The 27,774-nt window shown below is 38.7% G+C and overlaps 1 protein-coding gene and 1 pseudogene across 2 annotated transcripts; one reads left to right on the forward strand and one right to left on the reverse strand.

The window, feature by feature from the left end:
* Nucleotides 1–1,894: 1,894 nt before the first annotated feature.
* LOC146464109 (uncharacterized) lies at nucleotides 1,895–22,980 on the forward strand (annotated as a pseudogene). Its single transcript, XR_014856725.1, has 11 exons — nucleotides 1,895–1,982; nucleotides 4,367–4,629; nucleotides 5,150–5,264; nucleotides 6,102–6,224; nucleotides 7,347–7,469; nucleotides 8,324–8,614; nucleotides 9,833–10,130; nucleotides 19,313–19,602; nucleotides 20,980–21,267; nucleotides 21,721–22,020; nucleotides 22,661–22,980. The product of XR_014856725.1 is annotated as an uncharacterized LOC146464109 (transcript).
* LOC146464110 (uncharacterized) lies at nucleotides 22,907–27,718 on the reverse strand. Its single transcript, XM_085130218.1, has 3 exons — nucleotides 27,403–27,718; nucleotides 25,301–25,541; nucleotides 22,907–24,559 (listed from the first exon to the last, which is right to left on the reverse strand). The coding sequence occupies exons 1-3, from the start codon at nucleotides 27,706–27,708 to the stop codon at nucleotides 24,324–24,326; spliced, it is 783 nt and encodes a 260-aa protein (XP_084986344.1). The 5' UTR covers nucleotides 27,709–27,718; the 3' UTR covers nucleotides 22,907–24,323.
* Nucleotides 27,719–27,774: the final 56 nt, after the last annotated feature.

Genomic DNA, 27,774 nt, shown 5'->3' on the forward strand with positions numbered 1-27,774 from the left:
AAAACATTGCGGAGTTAACAGTCATCGGATACAAAGTACTCACTTTAGATTTCGGATTCAAAATCTCCAGAGACGCGACCAAACCGGGACACTTTAATTTTTTTAATTTTTATTCACCCAACTAGGTGTAAACCGCAAAACGAGTCCGGTACCAAAATGTTCCGGATTCGTCACGAATCCGGCAAGATCCCCTTTAGTGTAAACATAGTCTAAACGTTTTAAAAAATATAGAAATGAGGTCATTTATAAAATTAATGATTTTACTCAGCGCTATTTTATTTTTCTTTATAAATAGAAAATAGTAATCTGGATTGCAAATGATCATGGAATGGACGTATGATGCAAGGATCTCTCAGAGTATCACCTGATGAAATATTAGTTAATATTTTTTGCCCTTTCTCTGTTACATTTCACTAGTTTTTTTTGTCAATAATTATTATTGTTTTGATGTGTTATGTGGAGATGAATAAAGATAATCCATAATTCATAATCTCATTAAAACAAACTTTTAGGAGTCAAGAGGGCAGGTGTTTTTTGCTATTTGCGTAAAACATGATCATAAAGTGTTTTTTCACAATAAAACGAAATATTTTTAAATCTTCTACCAGTTGTTAGGGAACCTCAACGAAGAAAACTCGAGAAATTTCAGAATATAGTTTACATTATGATAAACAATAATTATGTCATAGCCAGAATAGGAATTCACCAAGATCGCCATTGCAGCGTGAGTGACCTTAAAGGCAAGGGATTTGCAAACCCACATTATCTTCACAACAGTATTTGGCGTTAACATCACTATGAGTGATTGTTTTGGATTTTTGAAATGCTTTGCCATTGTTTGTTCAGGGTGGTAATTCGTGCTGTATTGGTCTGTGGTGTTAACTTGTTCGCCTTGAGCTTACCTCAGCCTGCACTGCGCGCATACTTTTAAAGCGCGCAGCATCAGTGTGTGTGCGAACCTAAAACAAATTGATGGGGAACATTTTCATTTTGGTTTCTGAGACTTGCCATAATGGCAAGATCATATCAAAATAGAGCAAAAAAGGGAATCATTCCTTACAGGCGTTGCTAGTATATTTGATTAAGGTAGCTAATCCTCACCAACGAACACCAGCGTGCACTCATAAACATTTTTTTTTTTACCAACAGATGAATTCTTCATTGTTGTGGTTGTTTATGAGAGCTTCTGATTACAGAGTTTAAGTGACAATTCAAACGGAGTTTCACAATGTTGATAGTAACTAGAGATAGTCGCTTATGAGAGTGGTTGCAACTGTATTTCCTTTGATTTAAGGATATTCTTTTATTATTTTTATAAACTCACAGTGTACCTATGGCTTACAGTCAAAGCTTTTTAAAAATGTGTTAAAAAAATAAAATAAAATAAAATAAAATAAAATAAAATAAATACCGTTTGAGAGACAAAGGAGCTACTTGGCCAGAAAAGTTACAAAATATTTGCCCTATCTCTTTGCGGTTCTTCATCCTTTAGGGAAAATGTGTTATCAACTCTCCAATTGTTTTTCACCAGTTAAAATTCAGTGTTGTGTTTTCGTTATTGATATATACCAGTTTAATATTCATTGTTGTACTACGCAATGAAAAGAGACAAGGGTATTAGAGTCAAACAAAGCTATATTGGCTATATTGTATTGGAAGCGAACAGTTTAAGAAATGACAACTTCCAGTTGGCTTGAGGCGTGCTTTTATTTTCGTTACGCTAGCAACTTTAAATTGAAATTTTTTGTGGTTTATTTACAAGGCATTCATTGGCTACTGACGCACCATTTTAACAGTATGTGTTATTAGCTGTCCGCAGATGTTTAAGCTCGACAAACATCCCGAATGAACGTTTTGTCAAATCAGTTTACAGTTTCTTCCACCGAGGCGAATTAATCACCAAAACTTGATGCCTTCCAGGTTTTCTTTCTGCGTTTTGTATGTGTTATTTCGTCTCATATCTGACGGCAACTGTTCTCAAGGTTAGTTACTTAGATTTATTCTTTTCACAATATTCCGCTCAAAAACAAACTTACAGTTATCTATCGATGCAAACAACTTCTTTGTAAAGGAAAGGAAAAGCAGCAAAACAAAACAAATTTTCCTCGTGACGGTAAGGGATGAACCATTATTTTTGTGACGAGCTATCCTTGACTCAAAGGACCCATTTACACAAACGATTTTTGTGGCGGGAAATTAAATCGTTCTTACGAAAACTGGATATTTTCCGGCGATGCCATTTTAAAGAAATACCGACGATTTGGCAGAGGCCCCATGGGGTGCGAGTATAAAAGATATCCGAAGTTAGATTGCGCACCTATAATTGAACACGGTAAATTCAACAGTACCAAATAAAATTGACAAATATCTATGCCGCATCTGAGACTTATTCACTCTAAGATATATAAAAAAATTATAACATACTAGGCGTGCTTCCCTATCTAATTCCTATTGTCGTGGTGTATACGCACGGCCGTGCGTCCATAAATGACTTGTGCAACTTGGAGACAAACTCGGGTTTCCGTCGCTTAGTTTTAGTTTGTACAAACTAATTGAAACTTTCTCGTTCAGACCATACCATTGTGGTGTGTTTTTAAACAGCTCAGTAAAAACCTTTGTTTTTCGGTACCGCGCATTGAGACAATTTTATAATTAATCACAAACAAAACTTGTTTTCGGCGTACCACTATTCGATATTTTGTTGTCATTATGTTTTAAAAGAATTGGTTCATGCTTTAAGCTGTGCGTATATCGAGTTATGGGTGCACTTGGGAAGTTTGGAGACCACTCAAGAAGCTAGAGTTGCTCTTGGCTACACCTCGAGCAACTCTTATGTTTCTCTCGTGCTCTCCAAACTTCCTGCGTGCATCCATAACTCGATATACGCACGAATCTGTCCTGTAAGGTTTTATAAAAGTTAATTTAAAATCACTGAAGGAAGCAACAAGAGAAAAGTATATATGACAGAAATCATCTGATGATTTTTGCTTGCGCACCATTACAGATTACATTTGAAGTTAAACATCGGGACCGTGCGGAGCTCAGAGAATGTCCCACGGAACACAGCCTCAACGCTGACACCGCATGTGTACTACTCTCATCTCAACAACATTGCAATCAACTGCATGGAATTCACCGGAAGTTAACATAGGCGATTTGAAACGCCGCTTAAGGACGCCGCAAAAATCGACACCAAAATCGCCCCTATAAACGGCCCTTTAACGAATTAATCTTATTAGTTAAAATTTTGACCAATTCTTATTATGAGTTAACCCCATGCAGACCTTCGTGACATCATCATTATTTTTTATGTTAGTCAGGGTCAGCGATTTTTTCTAATGCAAACAATGTACAGTTAAACCTCCCTTAAAGGAAACCTCCACTCTTGAAATAAAATAACGATAAATCGTTGAAAATGCAATCTAATTTTAAATTTCGTTGGAAAACATGGAAATAATATGGAAATTTCTTTGTCGGACAAAACAGAATATGATTATCGCCTATTTTTCATTTTAAATTTCCCTCGCGCCGCCATCTTGGATTTAGACGTAATATGGTTGCTCTATTGTTTCACACAAAATATTTTTTGCTTATTAACAATAGCGGCAACCATATGACGTCATAAAATCCATCATGGCAGCGCCCAGAATATTTAAAATCGAAAATAGGCAACAATCATATCTAATTTTTTAGCACACTTGAATGTTATTTCTACATTTTAAACTAAAATTTAAAATTTAGACACTATTTCCGACAATTTACCGTCAATTTATTGTCGGAGTGGAGGTTCCCTTTAAGCAACCACCTAAACAAAATGTCAAGCGTGTGTCGTCGCTTAAGGCGAGTTGATCAGACCACATTGGGTCTAATTTCTCTTTATACTTAATATTGCTTAATATGGTATTTGTAATTAATTTTTTTTCTTCCCCGCTTCGATTAGTTTGCTATTTATGGGTGTAAGTATTTTTGTATTTATTGACTTGCTTTGTAATTTTGATGTTGTTGTTGTTGTTGCATATTTTCAGCCTGTTGAAGTCTTAAAGAATGTTTGGTGTTATCGACAGAGTTGATAAGTTAATAATACTAGAAGATCGAGAAATGTTCTCGATCATTCGCTCTGATAAAGGCCTAACGCTCGAAACGTAAACGTCAGCACTCGAATTTATTTACGGTATAGCCAAGTTACCTTATCAACTCTTTTCATTAAAAACAAACGTTTGATCGAGGCACTTTTTGTTCTTATTCCATTTCCACTTATTCCACAATGAGTCTCGAGTCTTATTTATGCAAGGTGACTGGTTATGTAGAAAATGCTTAGCGTAACAATCTTCGTCAAAATGACTTTGTTTGTTTTTTTTTTTTTCAGACCAATGCCGTACTCTGGTGTTTCGTTCTGCTGAAGTGTTTACTGGCAAACGCCTAATAAATCACGTGATAAATGTCGCTGATGTCTTAGAAGAAGGTTCATGCAGGACTCTTTGTTACATTGAACCCAACTGTGTGAGCTTTAATTTCAAAATGGCGGCAAGTCCAACTGGACATTACAAGTGTGAACTGAATAATTCTACTCATGAAGGGCATGAGAATGAACTGGAGGGAAATCCTATCTACGTTTACTATGGAAGTGAGGTGAGCCTGAATGTTCTCGCTTTAAGGGATTCGGTTTCACTGTTCGAAAATCTCACCCTAAATTTGTCAAGCTCCTCGTTCATAATCGATCCGTCTTCTGCTCTCTTAGCACCTAGTTTATCGCTCGGAGTTCTCGTCTTGCAGCAACTGGTTCTGCTAGGTATACTCTCCCCATCTTCTGCAACTGCTATGACGAGTTTTTACGTGACACAAGACTACGGCCGGGCTCTGTATTGGTAGCCCCAGATCAGTGGGAAATAGGGTGACTACTCGGGGTGGGTTTGTGGGGATCTGGCAGGTAAATTTCAGAACGATTAACTGTATAAGTTAAGAGTGAATTCCCGACGTGAAGGCAACCTCATTCCTCTGGCTTGCATTGAACGATTATTGAAAAAACCTGCCATTTGGCGTGCCCATGTTTCAATTTCCAGTTCCGAATGCCATTTCCACTCTGATGGCTTTTATTAACCATGCCAAGTATTAGTGCCGATCATATGTCGTTTGTCTCTTGCTGTCTCAGAGCGCTTGTGTAAACAACCCCTGCAAGAACAATGGAACCTGTCAATCTGGTTTTACAGACAGAGGATATCGTTGTTTGTGCACTGCTGGATTTACAGGACATAACTGTCAAAAAGGCAAGTAAAGAAAATAACAAAGTAGTTACTCTTTGTCGATTCCTCATAAGAATTCTAATTAATTTAGGAAGATTACTTTAAAGGTCGACCTTGTAGCGCCCTTTTGTCAACGAAAAGATCCAAAATGTGAAGTCTTTTTTGTCGCCTTGTCATTTCTCAACTGAACAGATTACATAAGGTATATTCTTCTCCCCACACACCTTGGTCAGTTAAGTTCGTCGTTAAGTTAATTTTCCAAGAAAACTGGCAAAATTTCTTTAAACATCTACCGAAAACATATCCGAAAAGTCATTGATTGTGTTTGATGTTTTGACTTCTACGATCAAAAATTTTACCGAGCTCCCCTAGTTGGTATTCGTCATATGAAAGACAATAATACGAGAATCTGCTAATATTAATACATTCAAGCGACATGCTTTTAATTTCTTAATATAATTTATGTATTTATTTATATATCTTTCTTTGTTTTCTTTTAATTTTATGTATACATTTTAGTTTTAATCTTTGAGGTCCTTTTCGAAAACCACATTTTGTGAAAAAGTTTCCTCAATAAAGATTATTGTTGTTACACTAAGAATAAAGTGTTTGGTTACCAGTGTAAAGGCATTCACCTGACCAATAATCAACGATATGTTAAGACAATATCGTTGCGATGATGATTACTATTTAAAATACTGGATCATTAGATAACGAAATTCTAGGGTTTTGATTGGCTTATTGGCCATGTGATATCGGCCATTATGCCACGCCCGAGAAATAGCGGCCATTAAATTATTTTCTGATCGTTCTTGCAAAATGAAACCAACAAATTCTAGCAAAAAATTGTGTCATATACAGATACTGACGAGTGTGCTACAGGGACACACAGCTGCAGCGCAGATGCAATGTGTATAAACACTGAAGGGTCATACCAATGCGCGTGCAATCCGGGATATAGTGGAGACGGACGGGCTTGCACAGGTAAATTAGAAGAAAACACAAACTATCTACTGGTAGACTGAGTATTCATACGCTATTTCGCGGTTACATCACAGGTCTTATCACGAAAGAGACATCTGCATTCTGCGGTTGTTACTCAGACGCCCTTTCCTTGGGGAACCAGCAGGGTAGTCTACGGAGTACGGTTCCCTTTACCTAAATAATAATAATAATAATAATAATAATAATAATAATAATAATAATAATAATAATAATAATAATAACAATAATAATAATAATAATAATAATAATAATAATAATAATAATAATAATAATATCGTTATCAGTTATACTCGCCCAAATAGCTGAGAGACCAGACTACTTTTCCGGTTTTTTTTTTCACCGTGGGTGAAACAGAAGCCGGAAAAAGCGTCTGATCTCGAAGGCTATTGCCCAAGAGATCGTGATTCGTTTTCTTCTGACCTGTTTTCTGCTGATGAAGATAAACTTAATCTGCTTAACCAAGACATTCGGTCAAATAAACTCACATGTATTTTCAGCCTGCAGATTTAAAGTTGTTTATATGGGCAATATTGATCCTAACCAACATCCTCTCTTGCCCTAACCAATACAAAGGTCCAACTAAAAATTTTCTTTGTCCGGTCTAATGGTCTTTGAGTGGCCCACGGGAGGCGTTGTACATGCGAAATTGGAATAACAAACATTTGTGTTTAGTTGTACGCATCGATAGTGCAGCATTCAAGACGTTGCAGGTTCAAAGAACTGTCTGCTCGGCAAACAAAACTGAAGTTGACTGCAACCGGGTTGAGATTTTTTTCTGAAATAATCTTTTAGTACCATAAGAGACCAAGGGGATCGCGCCATACCAACATTAGAAGGAAAAGATCACATTTTTGGATGGGGTATACAGGCTACAAAGACAAGACGCTATCGAAAAATTCCATCAAACGATATCAAGTAAAGTGACGTTATAATGCGATACTGATTAGATCCCAGTCCTGGCGTCATTTTTAAAGGGAAAAGCGCGTGTTTTGTTTGCGAAAAAATATTTTCAAACAGTATGTATAACGTTTGTTTTTAAAATTGTTTTTACACGTATCCTACACCTAAAAACCGGAAGAAAAACATTTGTGTCATACACAGATAATGACGAGTGTGCTACAGGGACACACAGCTGCAGCGCAGATGCAACGTGTATAAACACCGATGGTTCATACAACTGCACGTGTAATCCGGGATATACTGGAGACGGACATATTTGCACAGGTAAATTAAAAATAAAAACTGTCTACTGGTGGGCTGAGTAAATAGTCGTCGTGTCATGGTTCCACCACAGGTGTTCCCTGGAAAGCGACATCTGGATTCTGCAGTCATTGCTAAGATGTCGTTTTCCTGGGGAGACCCAAAGGCTAGTCTACTAGGCGAACGGTTTCTTTTACCTAAATAATAATGTTGTCGTTATAAAATGTACTTGCTCAAGAGATCATGATTCCTTTTCGTTTGACCTACTTTCTTTTGATCAAGATTAACCTTATCTTCTTAACTGAGAAATTAGGCCAAATATTTAATCAAGCTTTAAGATTGTAAGTTGTTTATAGGGCCATTATTGATCCTAACCTACACAAAAGTCCAACTATAAAATTACTTCTGTCTGGTCTTGCGGTCTTTGAATGGTTTACGGAAGGCGTTCCATGTGCGAAATCCGAGAAAACAGAAAGAGAGACATTTTCTTTAGTTGTAACCATCGATAGCGCGATATTCAAGACGTCACAGTTCCAAAAAAACGTCTGCTCTGCAAAAAAAAAAAAAAAAAAAAATCAACTTGACTGTTACTAGGTTGGGATTGTTTGTCATCTTTTAAATCTTCTATTCAGGCCTCTTTTATTTTCGAAGGTTTTAAAACAAAGACTTTATTAATGCTTTATATGTCTTATTTCATTTCATTACGCTGTGAGAGCGTAGCAATTTTTTTAATGAGCTAACGCGATAAAAAAGTTATTGTTATAACTGCAATAATGATAGTAATTATTGTTATCATCATCATCATCATCATCATCATCATCATCATCATCATCATCATCGTCATCATCATCATCACCACCACCATCATAATCTTATAGTACCTTACGAGACCATCGGCTGTTTCCAAGACCACGGGAATCGCGCCATAGCAACATTAGAAGGAAAAGATCCCATTTTAGATGGTGGCTACAGTCAAAGACAAGACGCCATCAAAAAATGCTATCAAGCCGCCAAAACGCGAGGATTCCAAATATTTGCAGTTCAGGCTGGTGGGTGGTGTGCGTCCACTGCTACAGCAGTACAGACGTTTGACAAGTATGGAAAATCGACGGCTTGCGCATCGGATGGTGAAGGTGGAGGATGGGCCAATCAGGTGTACGTTATCAAAGGTAAGAGCGAAATCGTGGCGACTGCTACTGGTATCTGACATTGCACATTATCGCATTTCTATCTGGCACTCTCGTCCAAGGATATATGGTCAGGGCAATGTTGCTGATTGTAAATTGTGTATTCTGTACATCGAGTGAAAATAAATTGGTCGTGCCTGTAATATCTAAAATTTAATGACTGGTCAAGATGGCAACTGAAAGATGTTTACTAGGTTTCGTCGCAAGATACCATAAATAGAAACACAACCGTTAAGCAACAACTTCATAATGTGCTTTGTTCAAATTATTTCCAACGAACTCCTTGCGACATTAACTCTATCTACACTGGGGGAGGGAGGAGGGCTTATTGTGCCCGCGGCGACTTTGAAGTTGAATAACGTTTCTACCATTTGAGCAAACGCCCTGAAACTTCAGAAGTTTTTCAGAAATTTATCTAAAAAAGTTTTGATTTGGTCCGGTTAGTTTTGATTGACTTTGATGTCACCATGGCAACCAATTGTTGACAGGCACTTTTTCTTCACAAAATAGAAAATCCCTTTTTAAACTGAAGAATGTACATTTGACAGCTTTCATGTTGGTTTTACCTGCCCATAGTGAGACGAAATGAAAAAGTCACTGTAAAGGTAAAATAATTATCTAAACAAACTGAAACGTGTCTTTCTACAAATGGTTTTAGTCATTTAGTAAGAAAAAGAGGTCGTGGGTGAATGTTTGGAATGCTTTAAATAAAAACCTTATCTCCAACGAACTTTTCTTGTTCTTTACGTTTGACAGCGGACATACCGGGTGGAAGTTGTCCTTGGACCTGAATTGAATATATATGAAATATCTGTAAAGTGCAGAAGAAGATTTAAAAACACGGACGACCACCTCAATTATGCAAGGAACTTGAGCATTAAATAAAAAAAGACTTCAAACGGATTCTAACCCGTGACCTTTGCGAGACCTGTGTAACGCTTAATTCCGGATTCTTCAACCAATAGGCCATTTCCGAGTTGCTTTGAACATCATTATGAAAGCGAGGCTAAGTGCAAAGTGTTTATTATCAAAATCAGTTTTCATTCATATACAAACAAAACTAATTTTCATTTAAAAGGTTTTGCAGTTAGCTTGCTTTCATCGTGAGGTTCACAGCAGCTCGGAAATAGCCTATTATTTGAGAGTCAAAATGCCGTGTATACTTCTCAGTATACAACTTGTGTTGTGATTATTATTTAGGCTATAAGTCTGTTGGATGCTACAAGGACGACCACAATAGAGCAATCACTATCGTAGAAGGAACAGACGCTGTTCTGGATGGATCGTATCACTCTCGCAAGAATGCCATTGCAAAGTGCGCCGTGGCTGCACTGAGAAAGGGATACACTATGTTTGCAGTTCAGTATGGCGGTCATTGTCAAACCAGTGCTACAGCAGCACATACCTTTGACAAGTATGGAGTATCTGACGCTTGTAAGGCTGACGGTGAAGGCGGACCATGGGCCAATCATGTATATTCTTTTCAATGAATAATCATTATAATATGGCTCAACACAATATATTTTAGTTGTCAGTTTAATGTTTGGCTCTTTGCTCTTGGTATATGATGCAATGTACCTTTAATACCTTATTTGGAAAATCCGCGTTATAATTATAAAAAGAAATAACAATGCGCCTTTCTTCTCTCATTTTCCTTTCATTTTTGATCTGGCAATTATCATTTTACGCTGTATTTGAGTTGGCTATGAAACAATTGTCCCACTCTGTCTAGAGATATATGAATTCTCAGTCGATTGTTTGGCTACAAGTCGATATACTACTCGATTTATTAGTAGAATAACGATACAAAGTTGATAGTTTTTTTCTTTTAATATGTGAAACTTACCTTTTGGGTGGTCTTTAAAGAGCAGTTTTTAAGGGCGATTTAGACGGTACGGTTTTTGCTTACGACTATCGCATGCGACCAGCTTGCGCCACGACTTCATCGCAAATCGTGTCGTGTAAATCAGACCTACGAAATCATCACGACAGACATTCCCGAGTCGAAAAATGTCGTAGCGATTTGAAACATGTTTAAAATCCTACGACAATCGTACGTTCAGACAATGTTGAATGACGAGAGTTTTGTGCGATTTTTTTTTGCATAACGCGAGCAGCGCGCGCTCTAAAAATCGCATGCGACGGTGGTAAGCAAAAGTTGTACCGTCTAAATCGGCCTTTAGTGAATACCAGGCTACCAATTTAATCCATTGGTATCAGTGTCGTTTAATTTGCATACTTGCTGAAATAAATGATATTTGCTATAATTTAATGGTTGTTTCTTCTTCATTTTTAAACTGGCAATGTTCACCTGGAGCGCATTTTTATTAAGGACAACTGCGGGAGTGAATGATGGCGCAAGCCACGAGCAGAACGGGTGACACGGTCCTAGTCCTGAACTCACTGCAACATTTCGCACAACAATAAGCAAAAATATTTCTTTTGCTTGGCCACTTCGCTACCACATGTTGCTCGATGTTGCATGAAAATTGCGCCCTGTCTGATTTTGACCAACTTTTTATGTAATAAAATCCAACATTTCTATTGTTCTCTTTGAAACATTGACCATGTTGTCATCTACAAACTATGCATTGTAGTGCCGATTTGAATGCGCATGCGTGGATGCAGCATCAGCGCATTCGTATTGTACCTTTTGTATTCATTTTGATATTATAATTTGCGGAGAATGCCAAAGGAATAAAGCTTAAAACGCACGCACAATTCCTCTTTGTTTTAGTAGCGGATAAAGGTGAGCCCATTGAGATAAGTGATTTTTCTGTTACGCCAGGAAACTTGGAGAGCTCTCGTGCAAAGAAAAGGAAGCTGGAGTGATACAGCAGCAAAACCAAACTGACTCGAGTGGCAGCCTGAGTAAGATCGACAGTGCAAGACAATCGCTCGTTTCACTACCGTTGTTCACGAGAGGTCGTAATATGTTGCATCTGTTTAATCCTCCCCCAAAGAAGAATATTTATAGCTCGTGTGGTGTTACGTGTTAGAAGTCGCGTGTTTTTGTCGAACTGCCTTGATTTGTACTGGTGAGGGCAACCAGGGGATAGTACCAAAAGTACCGACGGGGCCCCAGGTCAAACTTTATAGCGTGGGAGAGGAGAAAAGAGAAACTATTTTCCCGCCTTTCTCCTCCACTCGTGGCTTCTCGGTAGTTTTGGAGCTCTCTCCAGGTTTTCGATCGTCATTACAAACCAAGATGGCACAGTTTGATCTCGACAATCACACGGCAAATAGGGGATTGGAAACAGTCTGCCCCCGAAGAACACACAGAACATTGCAACAACACACAGTGTTGTACGTTGTTGCTTGCAATATCAGATCAGTTTGACCGGGCATGGAAAAGCAACATTCACGTACCAGAGCGCTTCTTCACAAAGTGGTTTTCAAGGAGGTTCTGGGTTGAATATCAATCATAATAAAAACAACGCATCAATAAAAAACTTACAACAACAAATAAAGTAACTCAAAAAGTCAAAAAATAACTAGATTTAAATCTTAACATAGACTCAGTTTCTAATATCATTGCTTAAAATGTTCCAGTCTTTAAAGCATGAAAAACTAACCACTGCTTACTCGTCCACGATGAATCTCGTCCACGAACCATTTATCGGCCATGATATCCCGTGACGTCGAAATTTTTAACAAAGAGAACAAGCTTGTCCCCAAACAAATGCTTTCGACTGAAGCGAAATCTGAATATTGAAAGACGAGGGGATTTCGGAAGCCAACTGACAAACTTTGACGTGATTGACATTTGACAGAATGGGAGATCCTGCCGATTCCCGCATGTTGCGAAAATATTTGAAGGATAATATACACAAGAGGCTTCATTTGACTTAAAAAATATGCTCAGAAATTTGTTCTTGGACATTATCTGTGAAGAATGGCGCATTCTCGGCCCCAGATCTCCTCCATTTTACGTTAGACTGGCAGCGGGACTTGTTCAGTCAAGCCAAAGGCTCTTGTGTGGACAGTGTTGAGTGAGGCCTTTAGACCTTATGGTCGCGACAAAGCAAGTATAAAATTGAAACTTAAAATGAAATGATGAGACAGAGTGTCAAAAAATTGAGCAAGTAAACGTTAGAAAGCAGTAGAAATTTAATTTTGAAATTAGACAACATCTCTTCAATTCTTAATTTATTCAGAAACTGAAGGTCACTGCGACATTTTTTTGTTTCTTTGTTGTTGCTTTTGTTTGTTTGTTTATTTGTTTGCTTTTAGGTCTCATTTACACTACTAAGTATGAAAAGCTGATGAATATTAATATTGTTGTCATTATTGTTGTTATTTCGATATTTGAGCTGGATTTTCAATGGTGACTTTGCCGGAGTATTAGGGCAAGCTTGCCGTCATCGCCTGCTGACTCATCCAAGCTGTGGCTCATTGAACACAGTTTTCCACCTGGGAAGTCGTCCTTGTTTCTTCGGTAAGTCTAGCTTTACACTTGCCTCTCCATTTCAGCTTGTTAGTTATTCTTTTCTCAGTCAACTTGAAGCATAAATCATAGATCAGCTGTGTAAACTTGAAATGTAGATTTGAAACTTTGTACCACGCAATATGCTTTAAATATATTCCCACAAAGAGCCGCCTCACCGCTCACTCCTCATTACCAAGACGGCAATAGGACTAAGATGATGCAAACATTGATTTTCTGCGGAAAAAAGTAAGAATTGGTTTTAATTCAGTACTTCTTTAAAATTTCTGTTGACTTGCTTTCAACTCTGGTTTCCAAAACAATAACTTTTTCCTCATTAATTCAAACCGGTAGTTCAAACGAGAGCTTTCCAAACGAGACATTTATTGCATTGTTCAAATCAAATACCAAGTTTTAAGTCCAGCCGCATTTGATAACTTTGAAAGTCGTTAATTAGATGATATTCAGTATTTTTTCCAAAACAGCAAGACCATATTTAACATTGATTTTGCGTGAATAATTGTTAATTGCCTGACGCTTGCCTAACGTTTACAACATGAAACGTATGTAATTTGTAAATTCTGTTTTTGCAGTTTTGTTATCAATGTAGTATTTTAAATTTCACGAATCTTCTAAGACCTTTCGCACAAGGGCAAATTGGCGTAACAGACGTCTTTTAGACTCATGGAAGATTAACATTTGCAAGAATCTGGACGACGCATGCATTTTCCGATAGAGTATTTGAATCTAGCTCTAAATGACAAGACTTAGGCCTAGGGCAAACGTCGAATCTAAGTCGCGTCGAATTTATTAAAAATAGGTTCGACAAAGAGTCGACTTAATTCCAGTGTGGTAGCAAACGTCGAACCTGCGTAGACCCTAATTCTCAAGTTGCACTTCGTGAAACACGGGAATAAGCACGTGTCCCCGTGCTATTAGGGACCTTACGAAAACACCACGGCGACGGCGACGACAACGCCACAACACAAAAAGCTTAATGAGCAAAAACAATCGCTCTGCACGTGCGTTTTAAATTTTGGTACATTTCTTTGTTGTCCTCTGCAAAACAACAACGTGAAATGACCAAATTCAAGGTTTTGTTGAGAACGTGAACCCATGGGAGTGAATTTTTCATTCTCTTCCTATACTTGAACGGTGCTCCTACCAATTTGGTTCCTGGCTAGTTTGTCGTTTGTGTATACAAGTTGAATGAGTTATAAAATAATCGCGAAGTAGCACAAATGAAATAAAGTTATACTTTCAAATGACGTTTGCGTTGGCGTCACCGTCTTGCATTCGTAAGGTCCCTATTCACTCGATGTGCGGCTAGTTATTGCTAGGACTTGCTAGCGAAATGCCGGAATACAGTGCTCATCGGGCTTTTCTTTGGCAATTAATTGTTAAAAATAGAAAAAAAACTACTCAAACACTGAGCATTTATTGCAAATAGGCAATTCGCATTTCAATCATTTATATTTAGTGTTCATGAAACACGAAAAACACATTTCCATCACGCTGTGCGATGTCAGCAATGACTTTCGATAGCTCGCCATTTCTGGTCGCGAAATTGTCTTTGTACAGCGCATGCTCGTCAGGGGGGGAAATAGCGTTTGGCAGATGGGGGAGTCGGTATTTTTGTGACTTTTGCGCAGTCCATCACATTTGAATCAATTATTTTGTAATTTGCATGATTTATGAATTGAGTTCAGCGCGTGTTTAGAACGGCGTTTGCTGTAACGCCGAACCACTGTCGCATTATCCGACTTGGCAAGTCGAGTCGAACCAATTAATTTGAGTCGAACTTAATTGCGGCAAACGTCGCACCATTCATGCGCCTATTTCAAAATTAATAGGTTCGACGAATTAAGTTCGTCTAAGATTCGACGTTTGCCCTAGGCCTTAATTAGCTCAAAATTTGCATTTTTCTTTATACATCGTGCTATTTGTAAAAATTCTTATTACTTCCCCTTCATGAAGGCTGAAGTTTTAGCCGAAACTTTGGGATATTTTTAAACGTTTGATTTTTATATGTATACTCATATTTTTAACCAGGGAATCGTTTTATTTAGAATGACTTACATACTCTCATATATAAAAAATATGTACATCAAATATATTAAATAACAAATACATTTATGGTGTATTTTGAAAGTTTTGAAAGTGATGTGTCGTAGTATGGGCCTGGCGTTTGATTTAATCTTTACAGATAATCCTTATGACCCTCTTTCAATTAGTTGTCAGCCTTTCTTTTTAATCAAAGTTTTCCATTAATAAGTATTCTCGCAATAGTCGGGTTTGCTATTCAATGTGCAGAATCTTCTTCATATCCAATAAAATTTTACCATAAAATTTTAAAATTGGGGCACAAGGCGAACAGAAAAATCGGCGAGCGGAGATAGACCACGCTCGGCTTGCTCCGATCACCGATTCTGTTCTTCGCCCTGTAAGCCTGTTCACAGGATAAACATTGCGCAACATCATGGAGATGGATTTCAGAGGGCAAAGTAAAATGTTGAGGCTAGCGTAAGTCGTAACAGAGCGTCCTGCTCCTTTTAGCCCTTCAGTTGATCAGTTAGTTAAACCGGCAAAATATTACTTTTTTCGAGTGATATAGTAGGAAAAGTAAAAAACAATGACACGGTAAAATTTCGGAAGTCAAGTGCGTAATTGACCGAGTATGAGCCAATATTCGCGTGATGTTTTAGTGGAATATATAAGCTATTTGCTGATCCCTTAGGCAAAAAATAGCAACAAATGATTCAGTATAAAGTTCTCTTGGACTGTTTTATCAACAATAAACACAGGCTAGAATTATGTAGTAGGGAAAACTGGAAAATATAACGACTTCTTCTACAAACTGAATGTTCCGCAAGAGGACGGACTGCGCCAACCAAATTTCTCTATGCATAATTTTCATTTTCTTGAAATTCAAATTAACTGCTTCCAAACTTCATTCAAAATGAGTTTGAACAGCTGTTTTCTACCTCCGCAAACCAAGCTAAAATTTTAAAATGTGATGTTTCAATTTCGATGTCGGAGGCTTTTTTTTTTCACCTGTACACGATCGAAAAATACTATGAGCAATGAAATGAAAACTTTTTTGATGTGTCGTAGCTTCTAGCTACCTCGTTCAAAATGTTTTGCGTTTGCTGTTTCCGCTCAAATGCTCAAGTTAAGTAGTCGCTCGGGGAAACGAACTGCAAACGAGGAAGACAAAAATGAGCATGAGCAGGATTAATATTTTACAGCAGAACAACAAATTCCCACAAACCTTGATTCGTTGACAACCTCGTCCCCAGGTTCCTCTCTCTTCCTCTCTCGAGGGTAGAAAGTTGAGGACCATGAGAACGAGGTTGAATTTGTTGATAGTTTTCACGAGTGACGTTAAGGCCTTCGACCAATCAAACCGCGCGGAGAAGGCGATCTGAATTGAATAAAATTCTTTGAAATAGAAATAGTAATGTGACCCAAAGTTAAGTTATCTTACAAGCTTTATTTCTACATATGAGTGAAAAAAGCAAAATTCCACCTGTTGACTTAGCAGTACGATACTAAATTGCATTACCAACAAAAACACTATTTCTTTTTCCGGCTGTAGTGGCTCGATTTCCGTGATCTCGCCTCTCGGTCTCTATTTCCTTTCTAAACATTTCGATTTGTTGAGACGAGAAGGCAGGCTAGCCCGGTTATCGAGATCTCGGTGACCGGGCATTACCGGGCCTTGATTTTGCCGCTGATAGACAACTTCAGTAGCAAAAACTGCGAATGGAAATGGCCAAACTATATCTGATATGGATGATTTTTTGTGTTTGGACCAGTGGTTGCTTCACAACTGCCGGATGAATGCGACAAAGGTTCAAAGGAAGAGAAGGCCAAAGTGAAGAATGGCGCCATTTTCACCTCGGTAACTGGGCGGAAATCTCCCATCTGAACAGAAAACAAATTCGTCCCGCAAACCAGGCCAGCCCGGTTACCGGGCTTATATGAAGAGACACTAAATTTTGATTACTGTACATACCAAAACTTCCTTTCTCGTTGTAAGACTCACGCCATTCCCACACATTCACTTGAACAACATTTTCAGTTGAACCTGACCTATATTTGTTTAAAACAGTTAGGTGAAAGACAAGTATGTCATGTTTGCTGTAGTTGCTTTCATTTGCCTTGGTTTGTTCGGTGCCTGGCATGTCCGCGTCCATGGAGGTACGTAGAGAGCAGCCAGAGTTATTTTGCTTTCAGTCATTTATTCCAATTTTTGGTTGTTTGTTTATTTTATTTTATTTGTTTTATTTTTTATTTTATTAGACTTCGCCTTCTAAAATAAAACTATGAACAGAACATGACAACGTAAAACAGAAAATAAACAAGTACTGGGTTAAGGCAGGGTGACCACAACAGCTAGCGCCAATTACCGTGGGCCCAAGATTAACAAAGTTCTAAACACTCGAATAAGATAGTAAAATAAAGTAAACTAATAACAACACGAAATAGGCTCTGAAAGGTCAACAAGGTTTGTTGCAGTGGCTCTTATCTAATTTTCGTTGAAACTAAGCGATGGAAAATGTTAAACTCGTGTGTTTTAAACCCTTAGTAGAACCACGAAATTACGAAAACATCAGCCAATCAACAGTTTGACTCAGCTGCGCAAGTCCCACTTGCTGTTATTTGAGAGGACGTTTGAAGATAGGAAGTAGTAAATTCGGCACAATAGTTTCCTCTTCGTGGGATGTGTGGAATGAATATACCTTTTCTTTGTTCAGCATTTTGTGCACGTACTCAGTACTTAGTTAAGGTCATTCCTCTGTTTTGCAGTGCGCAACTCTACTGCGCACAATGGCAAAATAAAAAACTTACGCTCATTTCTAGCTAACTACTGAGAATCACTCAATCTAACTTGCATCTAACAACAAAATTCTTAATTTGCATTTTGCGCGGAAATTTAGGTGTTTTCATAAGACTCGCCCCAGTCCCTTCGCGGAGAAGCCAGTTTTGAAGCTCGATTTACCACTGCTTTGTGAAATATCTGCAAAACCAGCCCGGTGAACCTATTTTCTCTTTTCAGATTTCTAATCACATTATCGTTTGCCAACTACCGTGAAAATTTAAGGAAAATCCTAGTGTTAGAAATATCAAATTTTGCGCCTAATATCAAGCCAATGGACATTTTGGCCTACCTTCAGAGGTAACGAATTAGATTATTTTGTTGAATATCTCAGTAGTACTGGTTAGGAATAGTTTTCAAACAGATTTCGCATTGAAAATGATTTATGAACAGCGAAAAAACTCTATGAAATGAGCCGTTAACTGATCTCTTCAGAAAATAATTCCTGTTTTTGGCAAATGCTCTATTATAGTCCTTTTTGTCCAAACATGCAGAAATTACCATATTTCAATGCTTCGTTGCTGAAGAGCAAGCATGGTGACCCCCTCTTTTTATTTCATTTTTGCAGTTTACATATAGTGAACCACACATGGGCAAAGTTTGGAAAAAATCTGAGTGTAGGTTCTATTTTAGGGGAATGACCTTAAGGGCTCCTTAAGACAATTTGCGCGGAAGCCATTCATACGATTTCAATGGTGAGTCGGCATTTTTGAGAATTATTCACCGCATAGGAACTGGGAACAAAAACCAGGCTCCATCGGTCTCAGGTACATGACTGAATGCTGCCAATCAAGTCAAAATCACGTGTTGAAAGAGCTGTCATATATACAAGGAAATAATGGAATTGGTGGCCTTAAAAAAAAAAAAAAAACAAACAAACAAAAAAACAACATGGGTCGTGGGTTCGGTTGGAGGTTTTTTCTTTGTCTCGTACGATGTCCCATCAACCAGGGGCTAACGCTTAGTGATCGACCATTTGTGTCCTTAGCTATAGTGCTAGCGGCACTACATTCATTTGTACCCTTCACATTCACACTTCTGCAATTACGACAATAATCACCCACGACTTGCTCCCGTCTGGTCTCGTAGCTCAGTCAGTGGAGCGAAGGACGATCTCGTGCGATCCCCCATTTCTTTACTGGGGCTAACATTCAGTGGAAAATTCATGGGTCCACTTAAGCACTTTAACATACCCTGAAGATTTAATTCTCTGTTCCATCACTTTTAAGTATGCAATACATGCTTCGTTGCATGCTTTGCAAACTTAAAACGGATGTCCTACCTTAGTTTGCTGTTGTCACGACCAAATTGCCCAAATTGATAACAATATGAAATACATTAATCGACTCGCCCTTGATTTCACAGCATCTACTCCTTACGAAACTATCGGTTGTTTCCAAGACGCTGTAAACCGCGCTATACCAACATTAGAAGGTTTGGATCCCATATTGGACGGCAGCTACAGGTATAGGCAAGACCCCATCAACAAATGCTATCAAGCAGCCAAGAAGAGAAATTTCCACGTGTTTGCCGTCCAAAATGGCGGCTGGTGCGCCTCAAGTTTTTTCGCCGCGCACACGTTTGACCGATATGGAACTTCGTCGGCCTGTCGAGCTGACGGCAAAGGGATAGACTTGGCGAATCAGGTTTATGTTATCAAAGGTAACTGAGGCCATCTGTAAACCTACTTTAAACCTAGTTATGATCCTGTTACACTTCGCATTAAAAAGCTGCCACACTTTGGAAAAACAAGACAGCCCATCGTACTTCATTATAAGCAAAGTTGTTAATAACTTTAGCTTCATCAGACTTTAATTTATAATAAAATTTTCGACAGTGATTCATCTTGTTATTTTACACAATAGCAGCATGAAATTTGGTCAACGTGTCATCTGTCAAGAAACATGACTGACGCCTTCCAATCAAAGATATAAAGGGACGTCAACAGTCACATGACTTAAGCCGAAACTCGCTTATATCTCCGTCAAATAAAATAGGGGATTTTACGATAACTGTCCAAATTTCCGCGCGCTGATTGGCTCGTAGCTATTGTCTAAAAGAGTACAGACAATAAAAATGACGTCATATGTAACGCACGCGCTTTCTCAACGAAAAAAAATTGCCAATTCCGCTCGTACTTTTTTCATGTTATTGTAAAAAACAAATCGACGGCAGTTTTCTATGGTCTATACTCTTATACACCATAAAATGACGCCATAAAATGTCCAAAACTTGGCAGTGAAACCACTCGCCTGCGGCTCGTGGTTCCACTTGAGTTTTGAACATTTTTTGACGTCATTTTATGGTCCATAAGAGTATAGACCATGGAAAACTGCCGTCGATTTGTTAAATATACAAACTCAGGTCACAAACATGATTGACAAATGTATATTAAACTGTTTCAAAATATAAACGATTTGAAGTTTGACGATTTATTTATGTTCCTTTTCTTTATGCCTTTTAGCTTAAAAATTCAAAACCAAAACAAAATAAAAAAAAAATTGAAACTCCCCGACACGATTTTGAACATCCTCACCCGACGGATGTCCCATAGAGTATATTTGTGTGGCGGTAATTTTCGTTTATAAACTTCAGTCAATTTTAGATTTAGGTCTCGCAGTAGATACGGTTCATGTTTTATCAAAAAAAGTTTTATTTCCCATGTGGCCCTTTCCGGACCATTGCGAGCGACACGGTCAAAGCCTTAACTTGACTAGATAATCGTTACGAAGGCAAACCGGTCGCTTTCTTAAAATATCGACCCTGTTATCGACGCGACTCCAGTGCAATAACTACCCTAAGTCAGATTAGCCCTCTGTGTTTGCTGTGGTATTTGTTCAGAGTCCTTTACTGTATATTTTCCTGTTACTTTTTATAAGCAGGATCGGTTTACATGTACACTCTTTAATTTTTTAAAAGATCAGTGATCTGGACATGTGTAATTCTGGAGGATCTTTTAGTCTGACAAAATCAAACAATTAAATCATGTTTTTCACAGTATTAATATTATCTTCTTTTGGCGTACTGTTCACTCTCTAGAATTTAATGATGTCGGGTGCTTCCAGGACGGCTTATCTCGCGCAATCCCAACCTTGGAAGGTACAGATCCCATTTTGGATGGAACGTATTGGACTCGAGTGAACCCCATTGCAAAATGTGCCGCAGCGGCAATGAGGCAAGGCTACAGTATGTTTGCAGTTCAAGATGGCGGGCGGTGTGTTTCCAGTGCTGACGCGCCTAAGACCTACAGCAAATATGGAGACTCTGGAGCTTGTTTGGCTGGTGGTGAAGATGGAGACATGGCCAGTCAGGTTTATGAAATCGAAGGTAAAGCGAAGAACTCACATTGATCATAAAAAATGTCGGCAAGCTAACTGCCTCTAATCTTATATTGAACTCGGCCCTGCAAATTGGAGTTTTATGTTTTTGTCGTTTGTTTTATTAGTATTGCAATATATATTCTCTTGGCGATACCTCAGTGTGAGCGGTGACTGAAGCCGCCAAAACGAAGCACAATGCGCAGGAGTTCCTACAGGCCATCAAGACAAGTTATCGTCAGTCTTTGCTATTCTCTTGGGCCAGGGTATACATTTTTATCCTTGATAGCACCGTCAAAATTACCTCGAGAAGTGATTTTACAACTTAAATCGTTGCACAATATTGAAAAAAAAAAAAAAAACTTAAAACAAGCCCAAAAGAACAAAGTTTACTTGACTACAAAGTCGAAATTGATTGTAATTATTTAAGGTTTAAGCGTTATTTTCAATTGTGCTTTTATAGGCCTTAAACTTCCATACGAAACAGTCGGGTGTTTCGGAGACTCCAGTGACCGCGCCATAACAGCATTAGACGGATTGCATCCCCTTTTAAAAGACAACTACCTTACAAGAGAAGGCGCTATAACAAAATGCTACCAAGTTGCCTTAGAAAAAGGATTTGACATGTTTGCAATTCAGGATGGAGGGTGGTGTGCAGGCGATAAGACTGCAGCACAAACCTTTGATAAGTATGGAGAATCTAATAAGTGTAAGGCGGATGGCAAAGGAGGACCGTATGCAAATCAAGTTTACGTCATTAAAGGTAAGGACACTCAGATAACTAGGTTTTAAAAACTCAAATGGAGTTTGTGATACCGTCAAGTTCAACTAGAGAAAGTAAATTAACGAAGATGGGTAGCCAGGGTACGACTATTCCCGGACTAACCCTGGAGGGGCCCACTTTTTATACATGAAAATACGCTGCCACGGCTACATGCTAGACCGGATCACCCGCCTACAATGGCCAACCTGTTTGCTTGCCCGGGTCACTTACCAACCTCGTTTTTTCATGTATTTATTTTGTACTTATTTCTCTAAAGGGCAATGCCAGAGATCCCCGGCTTTTTGGATAAACGTTTTATCGATTGCTTTTAGAAGTGACAAAAAAGCGGTAATTTCAAGTCGTTTTTCGACTGAGTGTCAAGATTTATTTTGGATTTTTGGCTTTGATTTTGTTTTTGCTGAGCTCCGTGATTGGTCCACCAATGAGCAGCAAAATAAAAACCACTCGTAACATGTTCGCTTGGCGCCGGTAACATGTATTTGTTTCGAATTCTGATTGGTTCATTGCGCTGTTTACGTTTGTTGTGATTGGCCAGAGTAATTATTTTGGATTTGGTTTCAAGTCGCTCAGTTGTAAACTTCTCTAAGTGTGACAAGTTGTGTTACTTTATCACTTTTAGCCAGGTATGAAGCTGTTGGATGCTACACTGAGGACACTGTGAAACATGCAATCGAAACCTTGGAAGACCTTGATCCTGTCTTAGATGGTGGTTCAAAAGGCGCCCAAACTCGAGAGAATCCCATTTCAAAGTGCGCCGTGGCGGCAATGAGACGAGGTTATAAGATATTTGCACTCCACGATGGTGGGTTGTGTGCAGCTAGTGCTACAGCAGAAAATACTTATAAAAAGTATGGAAGATCGAATGCTTGTTTGGGCGGCGGGGGTGGACCCATGGCCAATAACGTTTACGCGATTATACGGCAATGTCCACGTCTGTAATTTTTGAACTCCCTCTGTACCAAGTGGCCACGTAAGGCCACCTAATTACACCGCCCCCCTGCCCTCTCAGAGACCACAAAAGAGAGGATCTTAGAACCTGAACACTGTTGTTTCATTCTGCTGTAGTTGACACAGACATTTTAACTGCTTTCTGGAGATTTGTGCTGTTTTCACATATTACTTGATTTCTATAAACTATATCAAGGTTCTTTCCTCCGCTGAGGCCTGTTTCGCGCTCGAGCGGAGACAAATAAGGGACTGAAGAGAGAGTGAAATAACGAGGAACTCGTGCCCCGCCTGTTACTCAATTTCCGTTTTCTTCCCATTTCCGACTTTTTGTTGCTTTTTTTATGGAGGAACCTCTGCGGATGAGGAAGAGAAGGAACATTTTATGCTCTTTATAAATATATAAACGAATTTGTAAGATTCTGTCCTGGAGAATGAGCACAACAAGCATCTTCATTTTATATGTGAAATAAATACCACAACCCCCCCCCCCCCTCCCCACGCGCTCAAAATCAGATTTACAGTTAGGGGTTGTTGTGATGTCGTTGTTTGGTTAAGAGTCAAGCTGTATTAAGGCCACTGTTTTAACCGTCATTTTGTTGCTGATATAAATTAATTATGCACGTTATTCGTCAGAGTCTTGTGTCATTTCAGCTTCAGTCTCGTGCTGTACTACACAAATCTCTTAGTTTTATTTTATTTTATTTCACTTTTTTTTTCTGTAACGCCGATAGCGGAACAAGCAATGAGCTGAGTGAAGTAGCGAACGACCATGAGCACGGTTGAAAAGCTTTCGCGTAGGCGCTGGCATTAGAGACTCTCGGCCTGGAATTCACCCCAATGTACGGGCGTAACTGCTTATTTTAACCAACCTCGTTCCCAGGGCCTGGAAGCGAGGTTGTTCTTTGACCTCGAAATTTTTGTGAAATTTTCATTGTTTAGGAACTAAAGCTTAGGACAAGAGTTTTCAGACGTTGTTTTGGCACATTCCATATCCTTTTCGTGATTTATTTCTGCTGTTTGTGGTTTGCCTTAAACGTAATTCTAAATATCTGTTGTTAAAATTATGATTCTAAGAGATTCTAAGACTCGAACTTCATCTCACCATTCGAAGAATGTCAAAATGAGTTTTTCCTTATAGTAGAAAATATGTTTTTAAGGGCAACTATCACACGAACATTCTCCGAAACAGAAGGATTGTAACGCAAAGATTTATTTTGATTGCAGCGAACCTTATGAAGAGTAGTCAAACTAAACGTAGTTCATGTCGAAGATTTCAACCCTCAATTGAAAACGTTCTATATGTAATCATAGTTTAGGGTTTTAATGTTCAGTTTCTACACATACTCGTCCTTTTCTCCCTTCTTTTTGCCGAGGCCAACAAGAGCTTTAATTCTCTCCTTGGCAGGCTTGTATTCCTCTTTAGAGAAATGCCTTCGCAGTAGAGGGTCTGACAGCACGAAAAAGTCGTCCACGGCACGCATGATCAACAGCAAAGCCCGAATGTACGCATCTGGAGGGGCATTGTCCACAGCCACTTGGCGAATTTCCTTTACCAAGGCAGCTTCAGGCTCTGAAAAAGCAGATTCACTCGGTTAATACAGAGGGTGCGGAACAATTGCATATATGGTTTAGAGTGAGACAAATTCTATACTCAGTGACCTCATGATCCTTCTTAGGCCTCTCCTTACATGCCACGAAGTGCCCATCCCCACATTTATCCCCTAATAACAAAAATGAGCCTACACACGAGGTCAGCAGCCTATGACCCGTGACCGTTATATACAGGTTTGACTGTAGAATCCATATGAAAATTAGCCATGTGGAATTTTTCGTGTTGAGCCAATGACGTTACTTCCTGTAATTTGAGCCTTAACTTCCGGAACAAGGCCAAGTAATGGCGGCCGTGAAATCTCGAATAAAAAGCTAAAGAAAAAATTCTTCTTATCGCCGTAAAGGATTGAAATTTGGTAACATGAGTAAGAAGGTCATATTTTACACGAAAATGCAAAAAGATGGGAAATGAAATTTTCGTCCCAGGGGCACTTTAAGTAACCCGCGCCACAACACAATTTCAATGTGCATGTATTACTTTGCCTATGAAAAACTGGTATATAAAAGGGTAAGGGTTTGAACCTCGGGACGGAGCCTCATCGCATAAAACTTTGTTAAGTGTCCACCCCCTCTCCCCCGGGGGATGCTAAGCACATTTTCATGGTAAAACGTTCCATGCTATTCAAGCGTATTCTCCTACTGAATGGCCAAAAAACTGTCGGACTTTCCTAAGTTCTAACTTTACCTGTTTTTAGCTTACCTGGGTTCACAGTTGGATACTTCTTTCCAAAAAACGACTTCCTCTGGTCAAGAATTCCCAGTTCCACAAGACTAGCAAGGGTTTTATAAGCACAGGTATTTTCAGTTCTGAATTTGAAAACATCTTTTTCCATGTAATGTTGAACCTCCTTTGGCTTGTCAAATACCTTTTCGTGGTGCTCCAAAATTTTGCTGAAAAGGGCATCATCTAAGAATGTTCCAGTTAGAGAATCATTCTTCACCTAGAAAGTTCATGGAAGCAAAAAGCAAATGTACTAAGGCCTTGGGATTCAGGAGATCAAAAAATTTAGAGTATTTTTTTATTTCCAATTCACTTATTTATTTATTTTTTATTCATTCACCACACACAAGTTACAAAACTTAATACTCAAGTTACTCAACTATCAAAACCTGCAAGTGACTGCTTGACCGGATACTGAAGGTAGGTGAGTAGGCGAATGAAGTTACAACGACAACAAACAAAAGAGATGTTTTAGCCTTTCTTCTTATTTCAGTTTTAAGACTATGAGCGGCTCTTGTTTCTCTTGGGGATATTAGAGCGAGCGAAACACGTTAGAACGCGGTAAGAAAGTCGCTTCCCGACCTGAGGCGTCGTCCACACGTATCCGGAAATTTGTGAAAACGCTTTTTTTTTTTTGCGAATACGGCTTGCGTCCACACGTATCCAGCGTATTTTCCGGCCGTATCCGGAAATTTTTGAAAACGCTCTCCAGAGTGGAAATTTTTTATCCGATACGAATACGTATACGTATACGTGTGGACAGTCGTATCCGGAAATTTTCGAATACGCTTTCGTCATTCTCTTGGATCCAGTCTTCACGGCGAGCATTATAAACAAACATGGCGTACAGCAAGGTTGTAGCTTCTCTGATTTCTAGTTTGATATCATGCGTTCAGATAAATGCAGCTGTGATAAATTTACACAACCAATACATTAGAGATCAGACTTTCTCTGCAAGCAATGAACACTTGAATTCAAGATTTTGTGAAGAAGGTACCTAAATTAGAATTTAAATTAGAACGGGCCGCTTAGCATTGCCTGCACATGTGGACTGTTTGCGTTTAAACTGCATTATATAGTATTATCCTTAAGCTCCACAAACATTTTTAATTGCGATTCGCTCGGAAAGAAATTTATCTTGCAAATTATTATATCTTCTGGTAAAAACTCATGAATTAGGGAATTTTTTGTTCACTGCTTCTTATAAGCTTTTGGGTAGAAAAATGGGTCCTCGCTATGGAGATGAAAAATTAATTAAGCTTTCGTAAAATCATATTCACACACTTGATTCACAAAGGTGACAGTTGTATGCAAATTCATTACCGTTCGACTATGACAAAGAAGCCGAATATCCGTCCCAGTGCATGTGTTACCTAAAAACAGATTCTCATTTTTTGGGAAATTGGTTCGAAAGATAAGTTCTATGTTAGGTTTGGCGGATTGTTCCCTCTATCGACGAACACTATTTGCATGACACATGAGAACTGAGCATAATTTCGATATTTTAATTCATCCTCTTTATTTTTACCAAAAAAATAATAATAAATAAATAAATAAACTGTCTGGCACCAAGTGCGTAATACATATATTACTCTGTACTCTAATAAACGCCCGGCAATATTTCTTCAAATGCTCGTTTGGCAAAATACAGGTCTGTAATTTGCGAAACGGAGAACTTCGGACCTCTTTGCTCACCATGTCTTGTTCAGAGGTTTATCAATGCGGCGAGGAATATTTAAGAAAAGCGCTTAAGAATCAGAATCCCTTCTGAGTTCACGGTCTACCAGGAGCTCGTTTCGGAGTTTTATTCCTATTTTAACTAATTACACACAGACATCTGACCAGTGTGGTGTTTGATATAATTTTCGAATCTACAGGTTTACTTATCATTTCGCCTTCGTTTCGTTTCACGAAAAACAGTAAGCTCTTTTAACTTATCACACACACAAATCTGACTGGTATGATGCTTGATATCTTCAATTCTATAGGTTTATTCCCAGTTCGCTTCGTTTCGATTCGTTTCGCAAAAATATAGTAAACCTTTTAATACGTTTATAAATCAACACAATAATGTTCTTTACCTTCAACAGTGTGTTTTCGTATTTGATTCCAATCAATGATTTCGGGTCAATCTCAATCTCTACCTTGTCTAGCACTATCAAATCCACAACAGCAGCACACACAGCTCCTCCGGCAAGCTCCATGTGCCCGTCCACCTTGCCATCCTTAGAATCTTGCCACAACAAGCAGTAAGCTTGCGTAAGATTTAGTGATCGCTCAAGAATCTCTTTCTTGTCAAAATGACTCGAGTTCACTATCTCCACTACTGCTTGAGTCAGCTTGTCACAAACCTCCTTCACATATAAAGCTCCGGCAGACTCCGCCATATTGGTTGCAGTAGCACTCAGTTTAATTAATCATGGTTAAGCTGCGTTCCTATTGTGATTCAATCG

This window comes from Pavona decussata, unplaced genomic scaffold, assembly GCF_977016875.1.
Source record: "Pavona decussata unplaced genomic scaffold, jaPavDecu1.1 SCAFFOLD_169, whole genome shotgun sequence".
In the NCBI taxonomy this organism is placed as follows: Eukaryota; Metazoa; Cnidaria; class Anthozoa; order Scleractinia; family Agariciidae; genus Pavona; species Pavona decussata.